General features: G+C 38.1%; 1 protein-coding gene across 1 annotated transcript; it reads left to right on the top strand.

Moving 5' to 3' along the window:
* Nucleotides 1-232: 232 nt before the first annotated feature.
* kcnk3a (potassium channel, subfamily K, member 3a) lies at nt 233-19,486 on the top strand. Its single transcript, XM_079583557.1, has 2 exons — nt 233-678; nt 14,245-19,486. The coding sequence occupies exons 1-2, from the start codon at nt 396-398 to the stop codon at nt 15,117-15,119; spliced, it is 1,158 nt and encodes a 385-aa protein (XP_079439683.1). The 5' UTR covers nt 233-395; the 3' UTR covers nt 15,120-19,486.
* The last annotated feature ends 2,149 nt before the right edge of the window (nt 19,487-21,635 follow it).

Genomic DNA, 21,635 nt, shown 5'->3' with positions numbered 1-21,635 from the left:
GATCACAGTCTCCGCTTTTGATGATGTCATGCAAATTTAATGAATGGTATTGTCCCGCTTTACCTGATGTTTGCGAAACCAACCCTCGACAATGCCTACCCTATACATTTTAGATTTTTTTTTTATTATAGTAGGCCTATAAAATAAGACAAGAAAATGAATAAAAAGCCACAACAGGATTCGCTTAGTAAATCCTCCATTTTTCAAACCTCTGTAAATGAACTGTCTGTTTCGCACCACTGGGAGGTTCAGAAGATGAACCCAGGCTGAGATGTGTTGACTCAACAGGCACATGTGCACCCGTGGTGCTGAAGGAACAGCTCAGTCGCGATGAAATCACCATCACCATCACCATCACTCCTCAAAGTTTGTGGCTCATTTCACTCGCTCTGACCATGAAGAGACAAAACATCAGAACCCTCGTGTTGATCATCTGCACTTTCACTTATTTGCTCGTCGGAGCGGCTGTTTTTGACGCGTTAGAATCCAAGATGGAGATCACCCAAAAGAAGGTCCTGGACGATCGGAAGCGAGAGCTCATGGACAAGTACAACTTGAGCAAAGTCAATTTTGACGAGCTGGAGCGGGTCGTGCTGCAGCTGAAGCCACACAAGGCTGGGGTCCAGTGGAGGTTCGCTGGCTCCTTTTACTTCGCCATCACGGTCATCACCACTATAGGTATGTCAGACGTTCAAATATCGTGACCCATCAACTTATTTTTTTCATCAAACTTTTTCATAGCTGTCATTTTGCTCAGGTTACTCATATAAGACAGCACAAATATGCGTTATGAACATTATAAATCATAAATGTTGTAGGCTACGCTGATGTTTTATCTGCGGGATCCGCGAGTATTAAAATAAACAAATTTTATACATTTAATGTAGCCTATACAAATACACCACATATTTTATATTGTTCGCCGTATTAATCCAGCATGTATTCATTTCACAGCATTGTAAATCATATTGGGAGTATTTAAAATAACACACCGTGGTGAAAAATCCAGTTTAAGCTTGTAGTCTACATTGTAAAAACATTTTTTAAGCTGTTTTAAATTTGTAAGTACAATCAACTTGGATGTTTAAGTCATTTCAACTTAAATTACATAAACCTAAACTGATTTTTTTTTTTTAAACGTATATTAAAAAAAGCAATGTAGAAACATATGTTGTCTACTTAGGCTATTGATCGTATAATTTTTTACAGTGTTGTTGTGTGTGAAACATTGCGAACTTCTAGCTAAGATGGTTATAGCGAACGGTCAGTTAGTCACTCTTAATTGGTCATTAGCATGGTGTATCCTGGCAATTAGGTCCAGTTAAGACATTAGCTGGTCTAAGATGGTCATAGTTGGTATGAGATGGTCTAAGCTATATCATTGTGAACCTGAAACCAATTTTCTACCAGCTGGTCATACTAGCTTAACACTGATTTTTAGGGTGCTGGTCAAGCAGCAATACCAGCTTGAAGCCAACTTCTATGTTCCAAAACACTGCAACCAGCTCAAACTGGATCGTCCAGCAGAGACCTGGATAGTTTGTGTACACAGCCTTCAGAAAAAGTCCTAGATTTCCCAGAGGCGTCGAGACATCTGTGCAGGCTTTGGTTTAGCTCGGCAGTGTAGTGTATGTGTGACACTGGACAGCTCTCGAAGAATCAGACACAGAACAGAGATGTTTTTTAATTCATCCAAAGATCAACAGATCGTGTTCAGTGACAAGCCTTCATTTCTGTCTCGGTGTCTCAGCAACATAGGGAATGGGTAGTTGGCATGACATGTCGAGCAGTGACAGCACTGTCCTACAGTGTGACCTGCTGTACTTCATCAAAAATGACATTAAACATTACAATTCCTGTATATTACAGTTGCTTAGTTATGACCTCATTAAAGATTTGTGCCATGTTAAATACAACTAAATGTATGGCACCACAGCTGAAAGGAAATAAAATAAATAAATGGGGACATCCCCTATACATTTGTTATATATATTTGTATCAAATTAACTTAAAAATTCATGTTAAACAACCAAAATATGTTCCTTTTTGTCTTTTTAAATCAAAATTCCGCTTGTGCCTAATTGTACTGAATGTTTGTAGTGAACTTACAATATTAAAAGTATATATTTTAAAAAACTGTACTTGCAGATAATATAATATTAATTAAATGAAAAGACACTCAAGTTTACTAAAAGAAAATACACTATTATGACATTTTCATAACACACTTGTTAACATTTAAAAGAGCACTTTGAGTGCTCTTTAAAAGAGTAATAATGTCGAATTAGAAGGGTTCGACATTAGATTTTAAAGAATACTTATTTTGACGTGTTGACTATACTTCAGAATTAATCAAAAGTTCTTGAAATTTGACCTGTGGTGATGTTTTTTGATCATACGTTTCATTTTAAAGTCCCACTGTGGTCCAAATCAAATCTTTTTTAATGTTGTTTATATGTTTATGTGGTGTTTTTTAATATGATTTAAGCCAAACTATGTGTAAATTCATAAGTCAACACCATTGCTGAGTATTTTGTCTATAAAACTGCAGTGAGCCAAAGGCAGTCTCAAAAACGCGGTTTTAAATCGCTGGTGTTTCTGACGTCACAAACTACCTTGTAACCAATCAGGTCATCTCTGAGCTGGTGTGAGTGAGTGGAGGCGGGGCTCATTTATATATTCATAGAAATGTGTATAGCCTACTAAATGAGGCAAGTGTGTAGAGTGACATTCAAGGCATGAAAACATTTTTTTTTTTTCAAGGAAAAAACTTTTGGTGATCAAAGATGAGTTTTAAGGGATACAATTATTGACTACAGGGGGACTATAATATATTTGAAATGCACTAAATTGCGCTTAAAACCATATTTCAAAGACAATAAAACTAATTATGAAATTACATAAATACATACTTAGGTGGGTCACAAAATAACTCTCAAGTTCAGCTAAACAAATATAAATGTAAACAATAATGCATACAGTACAATACAATAATTGGAATTAACATGCAATGAAGTATCCTGAACACATTACATTCACTTCTATTAATGTATTTTATTTCTGTAAAAAAAAAAAAGTTTTGCACCTTATTGACGCACCTCAGTTCTTTGTGTAATGGACTGTAAATCATATTAAAATCTCAACCCCATTTTAGTATCCACAAAAACGAATTTAATGTTTCCATTCATTGTCATGTACGCTGCGTTTCCTCTTATCAGACACATCCATGGTCAGGTCTGTTTCATGTGTCTGCTATAGCTCAGGTTTCTGTGTACACTTGCCAGCAGTAATCTAATCATCAGTTCAGCAATCAGCCTGCCAGCACCTTATTGTCAATGCAGGACACTCTGTAAACAAGGAACTGTTTACTATCTGCGGTCTGGGGTATCAGCTTAGGACACGGAGCTAACCTGATCCATTAGTCTAGTGGAAGCTGGTTCTGCGCTATCAAACAGAAGCGTAACCACCATAGTGATTGAGAAAGACGCGTCCCCCCGAATACGAGTGGTCAATCGATATCTTGAATATTTGGTTACATCCTTAACAGGCTAGTTTTGTTTCCGTGTTGACCAGATCAATTGATTTAAAGATAGGAAGCTTTTATAGCAAGTGACTCACCCACAAAAATACATCTATAGATCATTTAAACGTTTTTAAAGCCTTTCAAAACTCGTTAGGCCTTTCAGCATATAGGCTACTTTGACTATTCCGAAACAAACTCAAAAAGCTTCAGTCAATGACTTTACCACATCTAGGAAGGAACTAACTTGAAATAAATATAAACTGAGGAGAAAATGATTATTCTATTATTGACATTGAACTTATGTTGATAATGATAGCATTTCTAGCCGTGGAATATTTAGTCGTGATGTTGATTCAAGATGGTCATCTGAATAAATAATTGTCCTATAACCAATTTACCAAGCCAGCTGAAAACGCCTAGCTATGGGTGCTTGAGAGTTTTGGCAGCGCAGCATTTTTTTCAGGTGAGACACTTTGCTTGTTATGATACGGAATATCCGCGAAGTGTTACTAGTATCTCATTTCACACATATTTTGTTTCTGTGTTGGTTCTATATTAAAATGTCGATACAATGTAACGTATTTTCTCTGGCTCTTGTTTTAAATTATTTTGCTCCGTTATTGTGCTTGTTGTTGTCATCTGTTAATGTTGTACAAGCAGAATGTGGCGGTTGGTCGGTGTGGGCTTTAGTCCCGCCCCTCCTCCACTGTGATTGGACGGTTGGGTAAGAAGTGACAGTGATGAGCATTTTACCCAAAGTTGAACATTCTTCAACTCTCGGCGACCTGTAAAAAACGTTGGGCGCTCAGCTCTTCAGCGTGAAAAAAACGTCCAGCACCTCGTTAGGCCGTGTGTCCACCAAAGCGTTTTTTCACGTGGCTGGCGTGTTTTTTCAATTGTTTTCAATGGGAGCGCCGCGTTTTTAAAACGCCATGAGCGTAACATAGTGTTGCGCGTCTTTTTCACGCGGAAGTACTGAGTGTTCGCCGTTTTTTTACAAGTCGGCGAGAGTTAAATTTTTTTTCAACTTTGGGTAAAACGCCGCGCTCATCACTGTCACTTTTTATCCAACCGTCCAATCACATTGGAGGAGGGGCGGAACTAATACCACACCGGCCAACGGATATTCTGTATCATAGCAACGAAGCGTCTCAACTGAAAAAAACCTGCGCTGCCAAAACACTCTCAAGCGCACACAGCTCGCCGTTTTCAGCAGAGCGCCAAGCGTTTTCAGCTGGCTAAAAACGCTTTGGTGGACACAGGGCCTTACGCTCATGGCGTTTTAAAAACGCAGCGCTTCCATTAAAAACAATTGAAAAAACACGCCAAATTATTTAAATTCTAAAAAAGCCAACCTCACTAAGGCCGCGTGTCCACCAAAGCGTTTTTTCACGCAGCCTTAGTGAGGTTGGCTTTTTTAGAATTTAAATAATTTTGCGTATAGCATACTAGTTAGTGCAGTTTGTATCAGGGGAGCTACTGAGTAGTTTACTACATCAGAAAAGCCATATGAAGATAATAATGTAAAACAAACGTCTAAATGTATTCACTTTCAAATCATGCACTATACAAAGTGTCTTGAGGCCAATGGAACCGCACAAATCTGCCCCAGTAATCAAAAATATGTATTTCAGCGGGAAACTGCTGTGAAATAGGCCCTATATGTATAATTAAGCTTTTGGAGATTTGCAAAAGTGTATAGGTAGTGGCACGGTTTCCCAGTGAGCCTAGGTTGAATTTAAAATATAGCCTACTGTTGGTTATAAAAAAAACATAGTTTAACCAATATCATAAAGTGGTTTTGTAGTACTTAATTAGGTAATGAATCGAATAGCCAATAGGAGTTGGGTAAACCTGACCAAATCAGCCTAATAATACAGGACTTCCAGAATATTGTGTATTCTGTTCAGCCAACCCACTGATTTTAACAATATGCAATTGGAAGATTTTCAAACTATTGGTTTACACTTCACTAATATCAATAGTAGAACTCTTGAGGACAGAAAATAAATATCAATTGTTCATCACCGATTCTGAGGGACTTTTAATTCCAGTATGTTGATGTGAAAGATCAATGCAGTTCCAGTGTCCGGCGACAGTACAGCAGGACACGAGCACCTCTTCTGCCCTCCTCTGCAGGGAAGGAGTGTTTTGGATGGAAAGAATGTGAACCGAAAAAATAAATACCCTCCTGGCCAGCGGAGCAGCAGGTCACACATCAGTCGGAATCTGTGGCTTTTTGCACTTTATGCATTTCGAGTGACTTTTCACATAGAGAATCTGTTGATCAGCTTGCCCGAGTGATGTTTCAAAGAGACTATGAAGGACTTTTATTCGCTGCTTTTTTATATGCCACTTTACCCAAAGCATATTTACAGTTCACCAGCCACCTGGACAGACCTTTTTTATGACAGCCGTGGTGCGAAAACACACTTATAAAGGAAGTTATGTAAAGATTACAACATGCAATGCACTGAATTTCCTTCCTTAATACAAACAGAAAAATCATTATTTCCGGACACTATGTACAATATTCAGTGTACCTCGAAACGAAGATAAAAATGTTTACAACTAATTTAGTTTTTATTACAATCTAATCCATCAATACTGTATCCAAATATTTTTGTATTATGCCATTGTCTCACAGATGATTTTATCATACCACAGACGTCACTAGATGCACTATATTTGAATTATGTAGGCCTACACTTCCGTTTCATGCCGACTTTAATTGTAATATATATATATATATATATATATATATATATATATATGCTAATGGTAATTGATATCCATTATGAAATAAAATGGATAATATTACTGCTTAGAATGAGATACTTAAGATAAAAATCTACACCACCAACCTGCTGGACATCTGAGAAAGAGATGTTTAAGCACTTTAAGAGTAAGATATGTCCTTGTAATGTTGGCATGACTCTGTATAGTGCAAGATGCTTACGTACATATGTGGATACATTTTCACAAAGTGACACATGGCCAGTTGCCCAGTAGTGACAGCATCGCTGGTGCCTTGCATGGACAGTCACCGTCATTAAAGACCCCCAGCATTTCTGAATCCAAACAAAGCTGTGACCTTATATTGCTCTTTAACCTTAAATATATTACTGTAATACACAATGTGTTATTTAATACTATTATATTATACGTTGCCTGGTAGGGCTGCACAATTATTCGCAATTAACTCGAAATCACGATATTTATGCGTAGTTTGTGAGTGAAGTACGGCTCTGTGATCGGTAGTAAACGCTTCTCCATCTGAAAGCACTTTGAGTTTGAGTCGCTTATAACGTGCATTTGAAAAAGCAACACGCCTCAAACATCTTTCCAAACATGAACACATTTATAATCCTCTTTCAACAAAAGACAACATTTAATAAAATGTTTTTACTCTAAACTCACTTCATAACGTCATAAAGATGATGTGGCTTCTTACACAGAATAATATTATTTCATAGTATTCTATACAGTAATAAAGACTATTATTCAACTAGCATTGAAGTATACTTTATTATAATAAAAATATCAGAGAAGAACTCAGATAAACCATATATTGTCGTATTCATCTGTTTATTAGTCACGTTTAATCAATCAAAGCATTTCAATCTTTTGTTTATTCATCTACAGCTGTATTATGATGCCCATAAGGATTTCCTGGAACAACGCGAGTTATCGTACTTCTGTGGGACGTATTTAGAGTTTCTGCGTGAGACCGCCCTCTGGCTTTCAGATGGAGCAGCATTTACTACTGATCACAGAGCTGTGCTTCACTGACAAGCTGCACATACAAAAAAAGTCACAGCCTTTGCTAATGCACGTGCAGTTTAATTTCGATTAATCATGCAGCCCTACTGTCCGGCCAAAATAAAGTCGCTGTTTGAATTTAAATACACATCCCAAAGACTTTCAATGAATTTAAGGTCTGGAATCAGAGGTGCCAATTAATGTGTGAAAATTATTTTTTCGTGCTCTCTTTCTTTCACAAAATGAGCCTGATGAACCTTGACTTTGTCATCCTGGAATATGGACATGATGTGTCTTCCTACATGTTCCTACATACACACTCCATCAATTAGGGTTAGAAGAACTGTTGCCAAACTTATAACATGCAAGAAACATAATTACTGCAATAATGATCCAGTCATAGACTTTTAAGCTTAGCATTTAACTTTCTTAATAAGTGAGTCATTGAATTATTCATTCAACCAATTCGTTCAAAAGCACTGATTCATTCAGAAAGGAAACGCCGCTGTGTCTGTGTTCAAAATCTTCATCAATATTCCCTATTACTTCACTAATATTGTCCACTTGAAGGGACTCAATGAAAACGAGTGAGTATAAATGACTGTTCTCTCAAATAGTGCCCTATTTAAGGGTATAGAGAGCGATTTCAGACACAGCCTGTGTGTTGCTCAGAGACAGAACACAGACTAAACAGAACATGACAATGAAACTAAACAGAACATGATAATGAAACACCGAACCAAACATGAATGTGACACTCGTTAAACTTCATGTTTAAATCAGGATAAAACAAAGCATAGGACGTTTGGAAAAATACATGAATAGGACAAGTTGGAAAATGTATATTATCTATAGATAAACTATATATTTAATAGTTATATAAATATGAAGCACAATATAGTATACAGTACATACCAAGTTTATGGTAATTTATTTTAATTTTTTTTACAAATATCAATTATTTATTTATTAAGCATGGATTAAATTGATCAAGTAAAGACTTTTACAAATTCAGCTTTGCATCACAACACTACATTTTAAAATATCTTAAAAACTTAAACAATTTTATATCTCAATTTTCTCAATATTACTGTTTTACTGTATTTTTGATCAAATAAATGCAGCCTTGGTGAGAAGAAGATACTTGTATGTATGTAAATGTATGCAGAAATTATAATTAAAAGGCAGTAATACTATAAAAGCAATCTCTCATTTATAATCAAGTAACCAAATTATTTTCTAACGCAAAAAAAGAAAAAGAAAAAGCATTATATAATCACATGACTCTGCAGCACTGGTTAGTCTCTCGTTTTTCAGGAAGATATGAAAGATTAAAAGTGACAGCAGTGGGACATCTGACCAGAGTCTTGTCAGCCCCTAAAACACTGCTAGAGTTATAGCCTACTAAGCATAACTGCGCAGCACATGTGCACACATACCGACAACAACAAGACACAAGATGAAAATTATCATAAACATGGGTCAGTAATTTTCCATATACCTGCAACATCAGTGGAGAGTCCTATAAAACACTTTTATGCGTGCCATATGATAATCTGACTATTAATAATTTCATTAATCCTAGACGTAGGGCTGGTGAGCTGACAATGATGTAATTCTAATAAAGGTGGATGCATCCCAGATCAGCCTTTGATCTGCCTTTAACAAACACATGTGACCCCCCCCCCCATCACCCCCCCCCCCCACACACACACACACACACACACACACACAGGTACATATACAGTATGCTACATTTTGTCCCTTATATTTATCATTATTATTATCATCCCTTATGTTTGTCTCTTCATGTGTTTTATATTGTGATTTAACCAATGACAAACATATTTAATCCTTTATTTCACACCATCCCTTCCCCCAACACCACACACTCACACTCTCACACCTTCTCTAAGTATTTAATCCCCAACCCCTTTGTAATATGTGTTCAACTACTGAATGGATTTGCACTGACTGCGGCACATTTGATGATAAGATGAAATAATCATTGAGAAAAAAGGAGTTATTTTAGGAGATGTAAGCTGAATGGATGGAGAGAAGCAGAGACATGAAATGAGCTCCAAACAGCAGCCTGTATGTGCAGATGGCTCGACTGAGCCTCTTTCAAAGAAATAATTCATGCTGCTTCTATAATAAGAGCAACTGGACTCCATCATAGTGCAATGCAAATAAAATTACAGATGGTCATTATGAGTAGAAGCAATATAAATCTCAATTAAAAACCTCAACAGGTGCAGGGAAAGTATGGATATTGTTGTACCGTATCAGGTTACGACTGTAACTATGGCTCCCTGAGAAAGGGAACATGGAGTTGACGCTATGGGAACACTCCCCGTGAGCTGTGTCTGAAGCATGTGTGCTACATGCCAATCTTGATTGGCTACCGTGGTCAGGTGATGTCACAGGTGTGCCAGCAGTGTATATAAGGGTACACTGACCTCAATTGTCTGAAGACGTACAGGCATGCCTGAAGTATGGCAACAAGTCAATGAGTTGATGCTATCTGAACATAATACCCACAGCACCATACTGAACAACATACTGAACCGTGCTTGTGAACCGCCCTGAAGGTTAATTGTAACCAAAGCATTGGCACACAACGCACACATGACCAAGAACTAGATTAGAGGTTAGTCCCACAGCTCAATCTCTGCCGAGGCTCGAACTCGGATCACCATGGCCATCCATTCAAAGAGGCAACCTGCTCCAAGAAGCACAACGTTAAGCATTCTGTCCACAGGACGAGGATAGCCCTCAGGAGAGAACTGTGTTCCCTCAACGGTCTGCTCTTCCTAAGAATAAATAGCAATATCCTTCACACCGAAGAACTCTGCTGCCTAACCCCTAGGGAAGCACCCTATCCAGAATTTGGTGTCTTAGGAAATGTGAACTGGAGGGGATATTGAGAGGGCCGAGTGCCATGGCGCTACCGTACATCCCTTAATGAGTAGCTCTTATCGGTTGATAGTTGCCCATTCCTACAGTTCCAGCGAATGAGAGAGAGCAGGCCACTAGCTGTGACAGAGCTTTTTATGCTTTTTATAGCTTTTATACTCTGTCCCAATACTCTTCGCGAACCGTTAGGAAAACTTGCTATCATAGTCCTCCACTATTTCTCACCTCCAGGTATAGAATGTAGGGGCAACAAAAGGAAGTGCCATCCAATTACTCCAATATGAACGTGATTCAACAAGAAGCAGATGAAGGCTTCTCAGCCCCATGCCACCAAAGGTGACAGAAATGGAGAGTATTGCCCAATCTTCCAGTGCTGTTTAGCCTATTGACGTGATCACATCACTAACACCTCTGCACTCCTAGTGTCGGAGAGGGAAGGGTGACCAATGATGATGTGGGACGCAAGTGGCATTATTTTCCCAGCATCCACATTTATCACCACATAACTGTTATAGAGACAGCATATTGCTACCACCTCTGCACTATTGGCACCTGAAAATAACAGACAGAAACAACAGACACTCAAGCAGCGTAATTGCTAATCTTTCCTCCTTCTGCCCATATGAAATATGAAGGATACTGAAACTGCCTCTATACCCAGTTCACTGGAGGGCGCTAGATGACATGATAGCATGAATGCCAATTCCCTTCATCTTATTGGTACATCATTGGCCTAGTACTGTCTGGCCAAGTACTGGAACAGGCAAAAAATTGTGATGCGTTACCACATCGCCCATCCTGCACTATGACGGGCAGCAGGAAGAGTGGGATGCAACAGCGCTAGAGCCAATCTCTACTCCTGCGATACCCCACACAAAGTAAGCATATCCATATCATCTTCACAGCTCAAGCCTCCGGAGAGATGAATAAGGAAGTGATTATAAAAATCCCTCTACCTCCCCTGCAACAGTCTGGCTTTACTGCCACAGATATGTACGGATGCATCATCAATGTATACAAGGGCTCAATAGACAGTGGGGTACTGAAAAAGTGGGTCAATATGTAGTAAATTATTTCTTATACATAAGGCAACTGCGCTTCCCAGGCTCAGGGAAAAAATAACATCTGAGCCAATACTCTGATTTATTCGATAAGTGAACAGTCATGACAAATATTATCTCTTAATCTCCTAATGCTGGAGAGTGCTCATGCTTCCACCTCTTCAGAAATTTTGTATGATGTATTTCACATGAGGCTTAACCCCTGCACAGACTTATTGAATTTCGTCATCCATGTCTGGAGGGGCGAATATTCATACAGGAGGAAGTAACTCGACCTCAACTGCCGCTTCCCAACATGTGTTAATCAGGCAAATTCTCCTGTAATCCCAGACTAATGCAGTTCCCCCCTGGTGAACACACACAAAAAAATCCCCAAATCAATCTCCTGCATGGCTCTTCTCATCCCTGGAAGATATTTCACGCTCTCCTCTTTTTTTTTTTTTTTGAGAATAGCCACATCGCCTATACATGCCTATTTACATGGAGTAAAACTCAAACAACGTCTTGTGCCCCAACAGCCCTTGGAGACTAGGGGGAAGGGGAAGGGGGGGAACCAAGATTGGGTTCAGCTTCTTACTGCTCTTAGCCGAAATTCTCAGACCCGGGGCATTCCCACATAGCTGTGCTCGGCCGCCAAGTGGGCTTCCAGATCTGGCATGGGAGCTGAGGAGTTACCAGGTGATGTCTGAGAAAGGAGTAAACCCGATTCAAGCTTTTTTATACTCCTAGCCGCAAACAAACAGAAAGTTCACACACACTGCTTTCAAACAAACGGCTTCCTGAAGACAAAGGAGCTGATGACGTCTTCTTTAGGTGCATTTATATACCCTGCTGGTGCACCTGTGATGTCACCTGACCGCGATAGCCAATCAAGATTAGCGTGTAACACACGTGTTCGGACACCAGCTCACGAGGAGCGTTCCCATAGCGTCAACTCCATGACGCAGTGGAGAGTTCCTCTTCGAAAAGGTGCCCTTTCATCCTATTCATCCTATTTAGTCATCGCCAAATGACAAATGCAAACAAACAAACATAAAAATTACAAAAGTACCTTACAAAATACAACAGACATCAACAACATTCCTCTCGCAACAGTAAAATCACTGCCATAGAAGTAAAATGACAACTGTGATATCACAAGAATTTATTTAACCGAGGATATTAAATATATTTGTGCACGGCAGTCCATAATAATGGTACCCTATTTTTAGGATATAGTTGTATCCATCACACTGAAAACAATAAACATGTCGAATATGTTTTTGTATTTTTATTATGGAACAATGCTCTAATAAAATCCAAGTTGGATTTACTTTAGATTACACTGCAAAATTATGTACTTGGAAGACCTCTCTTTACTGTACATATTACTGCCTGGTCTAATGATTTAACAGATTTAGCCTCATAGCATAATTGCCTATGTCATTAACATTGAAATATGACTTAGGCAATTATGCTATGAGGCAACTGTTTTGCTACATATACTGTAAATGAGCTCATATGGGACCATTTTAAGCTTAACATGATTTACTCTAAGATCTTGTTCCTAGATCAACATCCTTGTCACATTGTGTGCATCTTCAGTGAAAGAATAATATTTGCACTAGCAGCCTTAATATACATTGCTATTTAAATGGGATGGTGAAGCTTGTGTATTAAAGGTGTAGATTCACCACTGTGTTCAAGAATTTATATTCTTAAATTCCTCAAAGAATATAACCTGTTTATTTGCACTTGCTGTTATTTTAGCACCTGAGTCAAAAATAAATATTAAAATATATATAAATAACTACAAATACAAATTACAATGTAATAGTATATAATACAATATTATATATATATATATATATATAAACCTAAACTATAAATAAATAAAATAAATATCCAATATCCAGTGATAAGCAAAATATCCAATGTACATTCCCATATCACTGATATTAACATTTTGGCTGATGCTAATAAGCGAATATTTTATGTTATATGGCTGATATCCAGTAAATGGCGGTTATTATAATTATATACTATTTTGTCTAAATAAATGAAAAATAAATCAGTTTCAGGTTCTGATTCTGAAAGTGAATTTAGAAACATGAACATCACACATTTTTATTGTACATTTTGATAACACTTCAACACTGGCTACAAACCTACTTGAGCTCTAATGACACTATTGTCTTCTGTAGTGTTGCTTTACAGTTTAATTACATGTTTCATAATTGATGTAGGCCCATTTGCAACATTGATACTGTTGTTAAACTGAATTGAATCAACATTGAACTAAATTGAGCTGAATAATTACACTATCGCCTTCTGTAGAGCTGCTTTGTAGCTGAATTGAATTAGTTTCATAATTGCCGAACTTTGCAACACTGAATTCAATCAACATTACACTAAATTGAGCTAAATAATTTAGCTAAATAATGACAGATCTGTATTTTCATAATTGATACATTTTTGCAACAACAGTTATTTTCCTGTTTATTACTGTGAAGCTGCTTTGAAACAATCTGTATTGTATAAAGCACTATATTTAAATGTGACTCAACTGTAAAGTGAGCGCAAATGATTGAAAAGGGTAAAACAGGCAGAATGCAAAAGCAATTAAATATACAATAACAACCCATATAGTATATATTGTATTGTATTGTATTGGTCGGCTGGACAGTGTGTTGTGATTGGTCCCTACCATAACCCCAAGTTTCAACACATTTCTAACACAACTCTAACATTGCATTTTTTTTGCATATGCCTTTGGGCGAGAATTACAGTATGTTTCTGGAAGAAAACTCGAGGCTAAAATGGAGTTCTGAAACAGTGCTTACTGATATAGAGAACAACGCCCTCCACATTAAAGTTGAAAATGTAAAGCATAATAGGTCTTCTTTAAAAGATTTTCTGAAGTTATAAAAAAAAAAAAAAAAAACAGATTGATTGCTGACAACCCTAAAAATAAAAATGAATTATGTTTATTCTATTTTCTAGGATACGGTCATGCGGCTCCCAGCACGGATGGTGGGAAGGTGTTCTGCATGTTCTACGCTCTCCTGGGGATCCCCCTTACCCTAGTGATGTTCCAAAGTCTGGGTGAACGCATCAACACCTTCGTCAAGTACCTGCTGCACCGTCTCAAAAAGTGTCTTGGCCTTCGGCACTCTGAGGTGTCAATGGCCAACATGGTGTGCATTGGCTTAATATCCTGCATGAGCACGCTGTGTGTGGGAGCGGCGGCCTTCTCCCGCTATGAGGACTGGAGCTTCTTTCATGCATACTATTACTGCTTCATAACCCTAACCACCATTGGTTTTGGGGACTACGTGGCCCTGCAGAAGGATAATGCGTTACAAACCAACCCCCAGTACGTAGCGTTTAGCTTCATGTACATCCTCACGGGCCTCACAGTCATCGGCGCCTTCCTGAACCTGGTGGTTCTGCGGTTCATGACTATGAATGCAGAGGACGAACGCCGCGACGCCGAACAGCGTACGTTGCTGTCCCGCAGCAGAAAGACTGGCGGTGGCGGGACCATGTCTGATCCACCGTCCTCATCTGGTGCGGCCCATGGGTCCGGGAAAGGGTTGTGTAACGTCTACGCCGAAGTGCTGCATTTCCAGTCCATGTGCTCTTGTCTCTGGTACAAGAGCCAGGAGAAGATGCGCTACTCAATTCCCATGATTATCTCTCACGATCTGTCCACTTCGGACACATACATGGAGCACAGCGAGATCTCCGACGCCCTCCACTCCAACGGCTGCGTGTGCAGTGCCTTGCAGGAGCACTCCGGCACCAGTTCAGTGTACACGGGCCTGCTCAGCCCAGCACATTACCAAAGACTCTCCAAACGCCGCAGCTCCATCTAGAGGGCTGGAGGATGTTTTGCATGTGAATCTCTTTCGCCTTACGAAACCAACCACTGTTATACTTGGGGTTGAAAAACCACTGCTTCTAAGCTGCTCGGATCCTCTGTCAGTCGAATAAATGTAATGTAGTGATAGACGGGGGAGGGCGGCCTGTCAGCAGGTGCTGCTTGAGGACCGGAGACATAGAAGCGTGCAATAAGAACAGGGTAAATGCCTGTATTTTTTAAGTACTTTGAGGTTTTCGAGAAAAGGCAAGATGCAAACTGCTAGCTCTTCAGTGAGCTCAATGGTAAATGGAAACGAAACAAATGCTGGTCTTTTAAAAACCAACAAGTCCCAAAGTGTCAGGATCTTCTGGTTTTCATTTGAATCTTGTGATGCAACCATTTCAACAGTGAATACTTTATTATCTTTACAGGAGTTATGAAATAGTAATTAAAATAAAATAAAATATATTTAAAAAAACAATCATCTTAAATGAGACCTTAGCTCATAATGCCCAGACCTTAGTCAGGGTGGCGCAATATTTACTTTCTTCCAGGAATAGAATTCTGCAGTGATGATGTATTTTGGTTGGCCAACCCAGAAGTTACCATCACACTGGTTCCCTCAACCAAAACCCAGTAGGATTATTTCAGAAAATAAGCTCTGTGACCAACACAAGTTTATGATTCTTAAACGTTTGGTTAATCGAGAAAGTCTTTACAAATTAAAGGAATAGTTCACCCAAAAATGTATTGATCCCATAATTTACTCACCCTTAAGCCATTCTAGGTGTATTTGAGTTTCTTCTTTCAGACAAAAAAATATCATGCCTCTTCCAAGCTTTATAATGGGAGTAAATACGTAGAGCCTGGGTTTTTGAAGCACAAAAAAGCGCATGCATCCATCATAAAAGTAATCCATACGGCTCCAGGGGATTAATAAAGGTTTTCTGAAGTGAAGCCATGTCAAATAATAAATAACTTGATGAACTATAATCACTTGCTTCCGGAAACGGCCGTACGTGAGTCTAGTTCGTACGCGAGGAACTAGACTCATGTACGGCCGTTACCGGAAGCCAGTGATTATAGTTTATAATGTGATAAATATAGATATTTTTCTTACAAAAACACATTGCTTCGCTTCAGAAGGCCTTTATTAACCCCCTGGAGTTGTATGGGTTACTTTTATGATGGATTTTGGGTTTCAAAATTTCAGGCTCTATTCACTCCCATTATAAAGCTTGGAAGAGCCAGGGTATGTTTTAATGTAACTCCCTTTTAACATATACCAATGGGGGAACTAACCCTTTTAACACGACTTTAAACTAATTCTGAAGCCGAAATAAAAGCCGGAAGTATAAAGATAAGCGTATGCTATAAACAAACTACACCATGGTCGCATGACTTCAGCTTCACTTCATTTAAAAATCTTTTCCCTGAAAGGTCAAGTTAAAGATAATTTGCAAGAGCGCGATTATAAACACAACGAGGCTTTGAAAGCGGACTAGTGAGTAGATGAGTTTGCCGTGATGAAGTTTAATGTCCACGACAACCCCTTTAGTCCCAATTAGCCAGCTGTTAGAAGTGGAAAAAGCTTTTAAAAAATCACAAGGCATGACCACTTATGCATTTTATGTCATTGAATAAAGCATGAAAATAAATTGAGCTTGTGTTCACCACAGACCTCATTACATGCAAAAACCCATTCAAGCTGCAAGCAGCAATAACGGGGTTCAAGCTTTAAGGCCTTTAAGCACATGCATAAAAAGGTATTATGTTTAATTTAGCAAGCCTGTAACCACCTACTGTAGATCATAGATCGAGAAGACAATTTACAGCCAATACAGGCAATTTAATAAGGAAATATGTGTTTTAAAACCTTTTAACAGTTATCAAGGTCTAGCCAAAAAACAGGAGTTTGCGAATGTAGGTTTTTGAAATAATCTCTGATATGTAACGAACGGTTCGATTGACAGCGGGGGTCCAAGAGGCAAAGTTGTTCAGAATTAGAAGTTCTACCTTATGGTATGAATGCCGTGGGTATATCGCGTGATATACAATCACAAAAACGCAAAGTTGAACCCTAAAAACCCATTGGATTCAGAATGATGTGCAAAAATGCTAATCCGTTTCCGGGTTTTAGCGTACAAAAATAAGTCATCTCTGCAGCACTCTGGGCCATTCAATATGGCGTCTAACCTGACTAAGGTCTATTCGCTTTTGTTTTCTTCCACACTGAAACATAAATTCACAGTGAATTGTACTGTTCATCTATCCATGTGTTTTCCATTTTTACATCTGCTATTATTCTAATGTATCACCAGGTTTGTTTGTCTGAATAATTATTTGTTTGCATTATTGTAGCTATTGTAACATCTATTTTTTAATATTATACTGGATTATATAATTACATAGGAATATATTGTACTTGCAGTTGCACTTTAGATGAAATCTATTAGTTCAGGGTTGTAGCCAGGAGTGCACAGATTATCTCTTTACTTGTAATCCGAATGGACTTTTTCTTAAAACACATTCCTGCTCCTATTGTGCACAATTCATCACGTTGTTCCAAAGAAGAAGAAAAAAAATGCTTGTTTTTGTTGTAATGTTTGATTAAAATGTAATAACTTGGTCTGCTTCTGAAACTATTTAAAAAAAAACCAAGCCAAGTGTTAAAAAAACAAAACCAAGCCGTGTTCCCAACAGCCGAACGGCATCATTTTGGGATACTGGTGTTGATAATCTTTCAATTTGCTGATTAAAATAAGCATAATATAGGTTAGGTCAATAATAATAATGAACATAAGTTTGACCTTGACCTTTAGCCTCAGGCATTCGCATTCTGCTTACGAATGACCACTTGTACAATCAAACATAATAGTACAATATGCTTTTAACTTGGAAATACATCATATTAAGGAAGTAATGGGTTGCAAACCATTTTGTGTTGACTGTAATTGAACAGCAATAATATATTTTTAATATATTTTCTTAGTACACAATTTGTAACCTTAATTGCATCAGGTCTGAAGGTGTTGACATCTGAAAAATTGACTGAAATGTATATTTTTAGCATCACGTTTTATGTATATTTAGATACGTAAAACCGTATATATTAGAGGGCACAAATAGACTCCCATTAAACTGCACTTTTAAAATCCAAAATACTAAATATAACATCACTAATTTTTCGAAACTGGCTACTTAATTGTGTAAGTGGAAATATCAGTGGCTTGTACTATACTAACATTGTACGCATTAGCAATTTTAGTGCAAATCATCAAAAAGTCGGCAGTTTCCCTTTAATGACCTTGAACTATCATCTCGGTTTTCTAATCCAAACTCATGTCCAGTTCAGGATGTGATTAAGATTTAGATTTGGAAATACAAAGTGGAATAAAATGTGCATATAGATCACGTGGGCCTGTCATTTCTTAATCTAACTTACTTAGAAATGTCAAGTGTGCTTGTTGTTGCTACTTTTAGCACATAGGAAATATAATCAAAGCAATATGTCAGGAGAACATGTATAAATGTTTATTGTATTAACGTCTTAGTCTCACATAGTTACGTGCGTACTATAATATCAATAAGGCATCTTTTGGTGCTTGTCACGTTTATAAGAACGAGTTTGACATTGTTTGCTGGGTGCCTTAGATCACTATTAATGTTTGTTCCATAATGTACAAATTGCACATTGCATGATAGAAATGAGTGTAATACCCTTGATCCTGTATGTTCTTTCTTACTTTGTGAATCAAAGAGCATCCCTGCTAATGTTACTCTACCTCAGAGGGTTGAGTCAGTGTGGGTTTTTCCCGTCTCCTTCATCTCCCTTCCCCTTTTTTTCTGCGAAAAGAAAAAAAAGAAAAAAATAGCTGCCGCTTCTAAGCAAAGTTGTCAGTTCCGATCATCTTCATCCAAGTCTGTCTCTCTATTTGGGAATGAAGCTGCATAATATGTCCACCTAGGGGCAAAGAAAGTATTTGGCAAGTGGTTGGGCAGAGAGCACAAATAAAGCTGAGAAGTGTGTTTGTATGTGTGTCGAGACATAGAAACGTCACAATTTCAGTTAAATAATCATTCATTCACTGTGTTTCTGCAGTTGAAGGAAGGGAGAAGAAATTTTGATTTCAGAATACAGGATGAAGTCTGTTCATGCTTATGAATTTTGCTTCATTGTAAAGAGGTGCAAGAATCTTATTATTGGCCTTCCATTCTCAAACGTTTCTTGCTGAATTGATTGTGTCCAAACGTTAATTTGAAATGGGCCTGTTAAATGCTATTATTAAGGGATGTATTTTTAAATTACCATAATTATTGTATTTTGCGATCATAATAAACTGATGTCCCAGCCGTTTGTTCAATAAATACATGATGTTAACTATGTATTAAGATCTTCCTTTTGTTGATAAGCCACACAAGTTTTTCTGATTATAAGTCAATTTCTGAATTTTAAAGCAACACCAAGTAGCTTTTGCTCTCGGGGTCCCCCTACAGTTGGGAAACAGTATTGTCTTCTACTACTGTCGCAAAATCTGTCATGGTTACACCATACACATGTGGATTTGTTGACAAGCCGATACCCCCGAACTCTGCAGGAGTTCTCACGTCTTGGCCAGACTGCCTGTGTTGCATGTGAAATGTCTTTATCCCAGGTACAGTGGCATATATGTCAGCATGTCATATGAATATCGTTTCATGGGTTTTATTTTTTTCAAACGCCAAAAGATCGCGTAGCTCACGTTTACAAGCCAGCGTCATTATAGTAGCCTATTGGCTACTGTTTTACATAATGGATATGCTAATTCAATTCAATGTTTGTGTGGTAGGTAATAGCCATATCGTCAATATTATAATATCAAGCTACCATAGATGAATCTGCAAATTTTAAAAATTGATTGCATTATAGCCTGAGGCAAGACACTTTCACCAGAAAAATAAATAAACAAACAAACAAACATGAATATCAGCCTGCAGTCATAGGATAGTTATCCTAAAAATATGATTTTGTCCGTCTAATCATGTAGCTATTACTAGTCCGACAGCATGACGGCCAAGTCAGCATCGGTTGGGCACCCCTCCTCCTCCTTTAGCTCACGCCAGCGAGCGAACGCTGGACCAATAGCCTATTGATCCTCGTCCGGCCTTTGATTTTATCTCCCTTTTACTCTTCCTAGTCTCCTCCGACAAAACCTTTGCCTCTTTCGGTTTAGTTGCTGCTTCGGCCGTGACAACAACATACAGACGCTACCAGCCGGCAAACAAACGCTAGTTGGGCTCTCAAGTCCAAATTTGAGGAAGTGGGGGAAGGGAGGTATGCCGTAAAGCAGTCGAATATTGTAGTTCTTTTTGTGCTCGGGTTACTACACGAACTCCGAAGTTCCGTAGTGCCAGTAAAAGCGATACAGACCCCGTCAGGCTATGGCAGACATGTCATATTGTAAGTCGATGTACCATCACAAGGGTCTTGGAAATATATTATGAAGGTTGAAAAACTACATGGTGTTGCTTTAACAATCAACAGTTTAAGGGTACGTTTACATGACAAAGATGTACTAAAACAGATACGTTTTTCCTTTGCGTTTTTACGTACAGACGACAACGTTGTCAAAACAATCCCCATTCACACTGATCCACGAAAACAACAAAACATGCTGCATTACGCTGCCAGGCCAGTAGTTGGCCATGTCAATTTGTAAAGAAACACTACGCACCTAGACTGAACATGAATACGCATGTGCATGCCGTCACCGTTTTCACAAAATCACGTTTTTGTAGTTGACATGGAGACGGTAACGGTATCGTTTTCTAAAACTTGCACTTTGAATCATTTTTTTTTTAAATGTGTAAATTAACATCCAAACCACATACGTTTTCTGTTTCTAGTTGTAAATGGGGTTGTGTAAACAGCCCTTAAGTTTTTATAAATCCTGACGACGTCACTACATCTACTTTTCACAGAATCCGCTCAGTCGCAGCACTCTTAAATCAACAACATTCAACAAGAATCAAGCAGATGAAAAAACAGCACTAGCTTCAGACACTGCGGAGACGTCACTGGAGACTCTTTATTTTGTTTGAACTTTTTTGTGCTTTCTGTTCTGGGCTTATTTACACTACATCAATGCTAATTTCAGCAATCCTAATTTCTATACCACTATCAAAAATTATTTTTTGTTTTCATACAAGAATGCAACCAAGTCTTAATTAAGTAACAGCTCTGGGCACATGAACAGGTTGGTTGGTCAGTTTCATTATATCTCGCAATCAGGACTTCATAAATCGCAATTACGAGCTTATATCTCACAATTATGTAAAACAAGTCAGAATTTTGAGATCTAAACTTGCAATTCTGATCGAATGTATCACAATTGTGAGTTTATATCTCACAATTCTGACTTTTTTCTTGCAATAGCAAGTTTATATCTCTCATTTCTAACTTTATTTCTCACAATTTTAGACTTTATCTCACAATTACAACTTTTTCTCGCAATTGCAAGTTCATATCTCGCAATTCTTACTTTTTTCT

The sequence above is a fragment of the Phoxinus phoxinus genome (genome assembly GCF_949152265.1).
Source record: "Phoxinus phoxinus genome assembly, chromosome: 16".
Classification (NCBI taxonomy): domain Eukaryota; kingdom Metazoa; phylum Chordata; class Actinopteri; order Cypriniformes; family Leuciscidae; genus Phoxinus; species Phoxinus phoxinus.
Note: the sequence above shows the minus strand (reverse complement) of the source record. Positions and strands in the feature narration are given on the sequence as shown.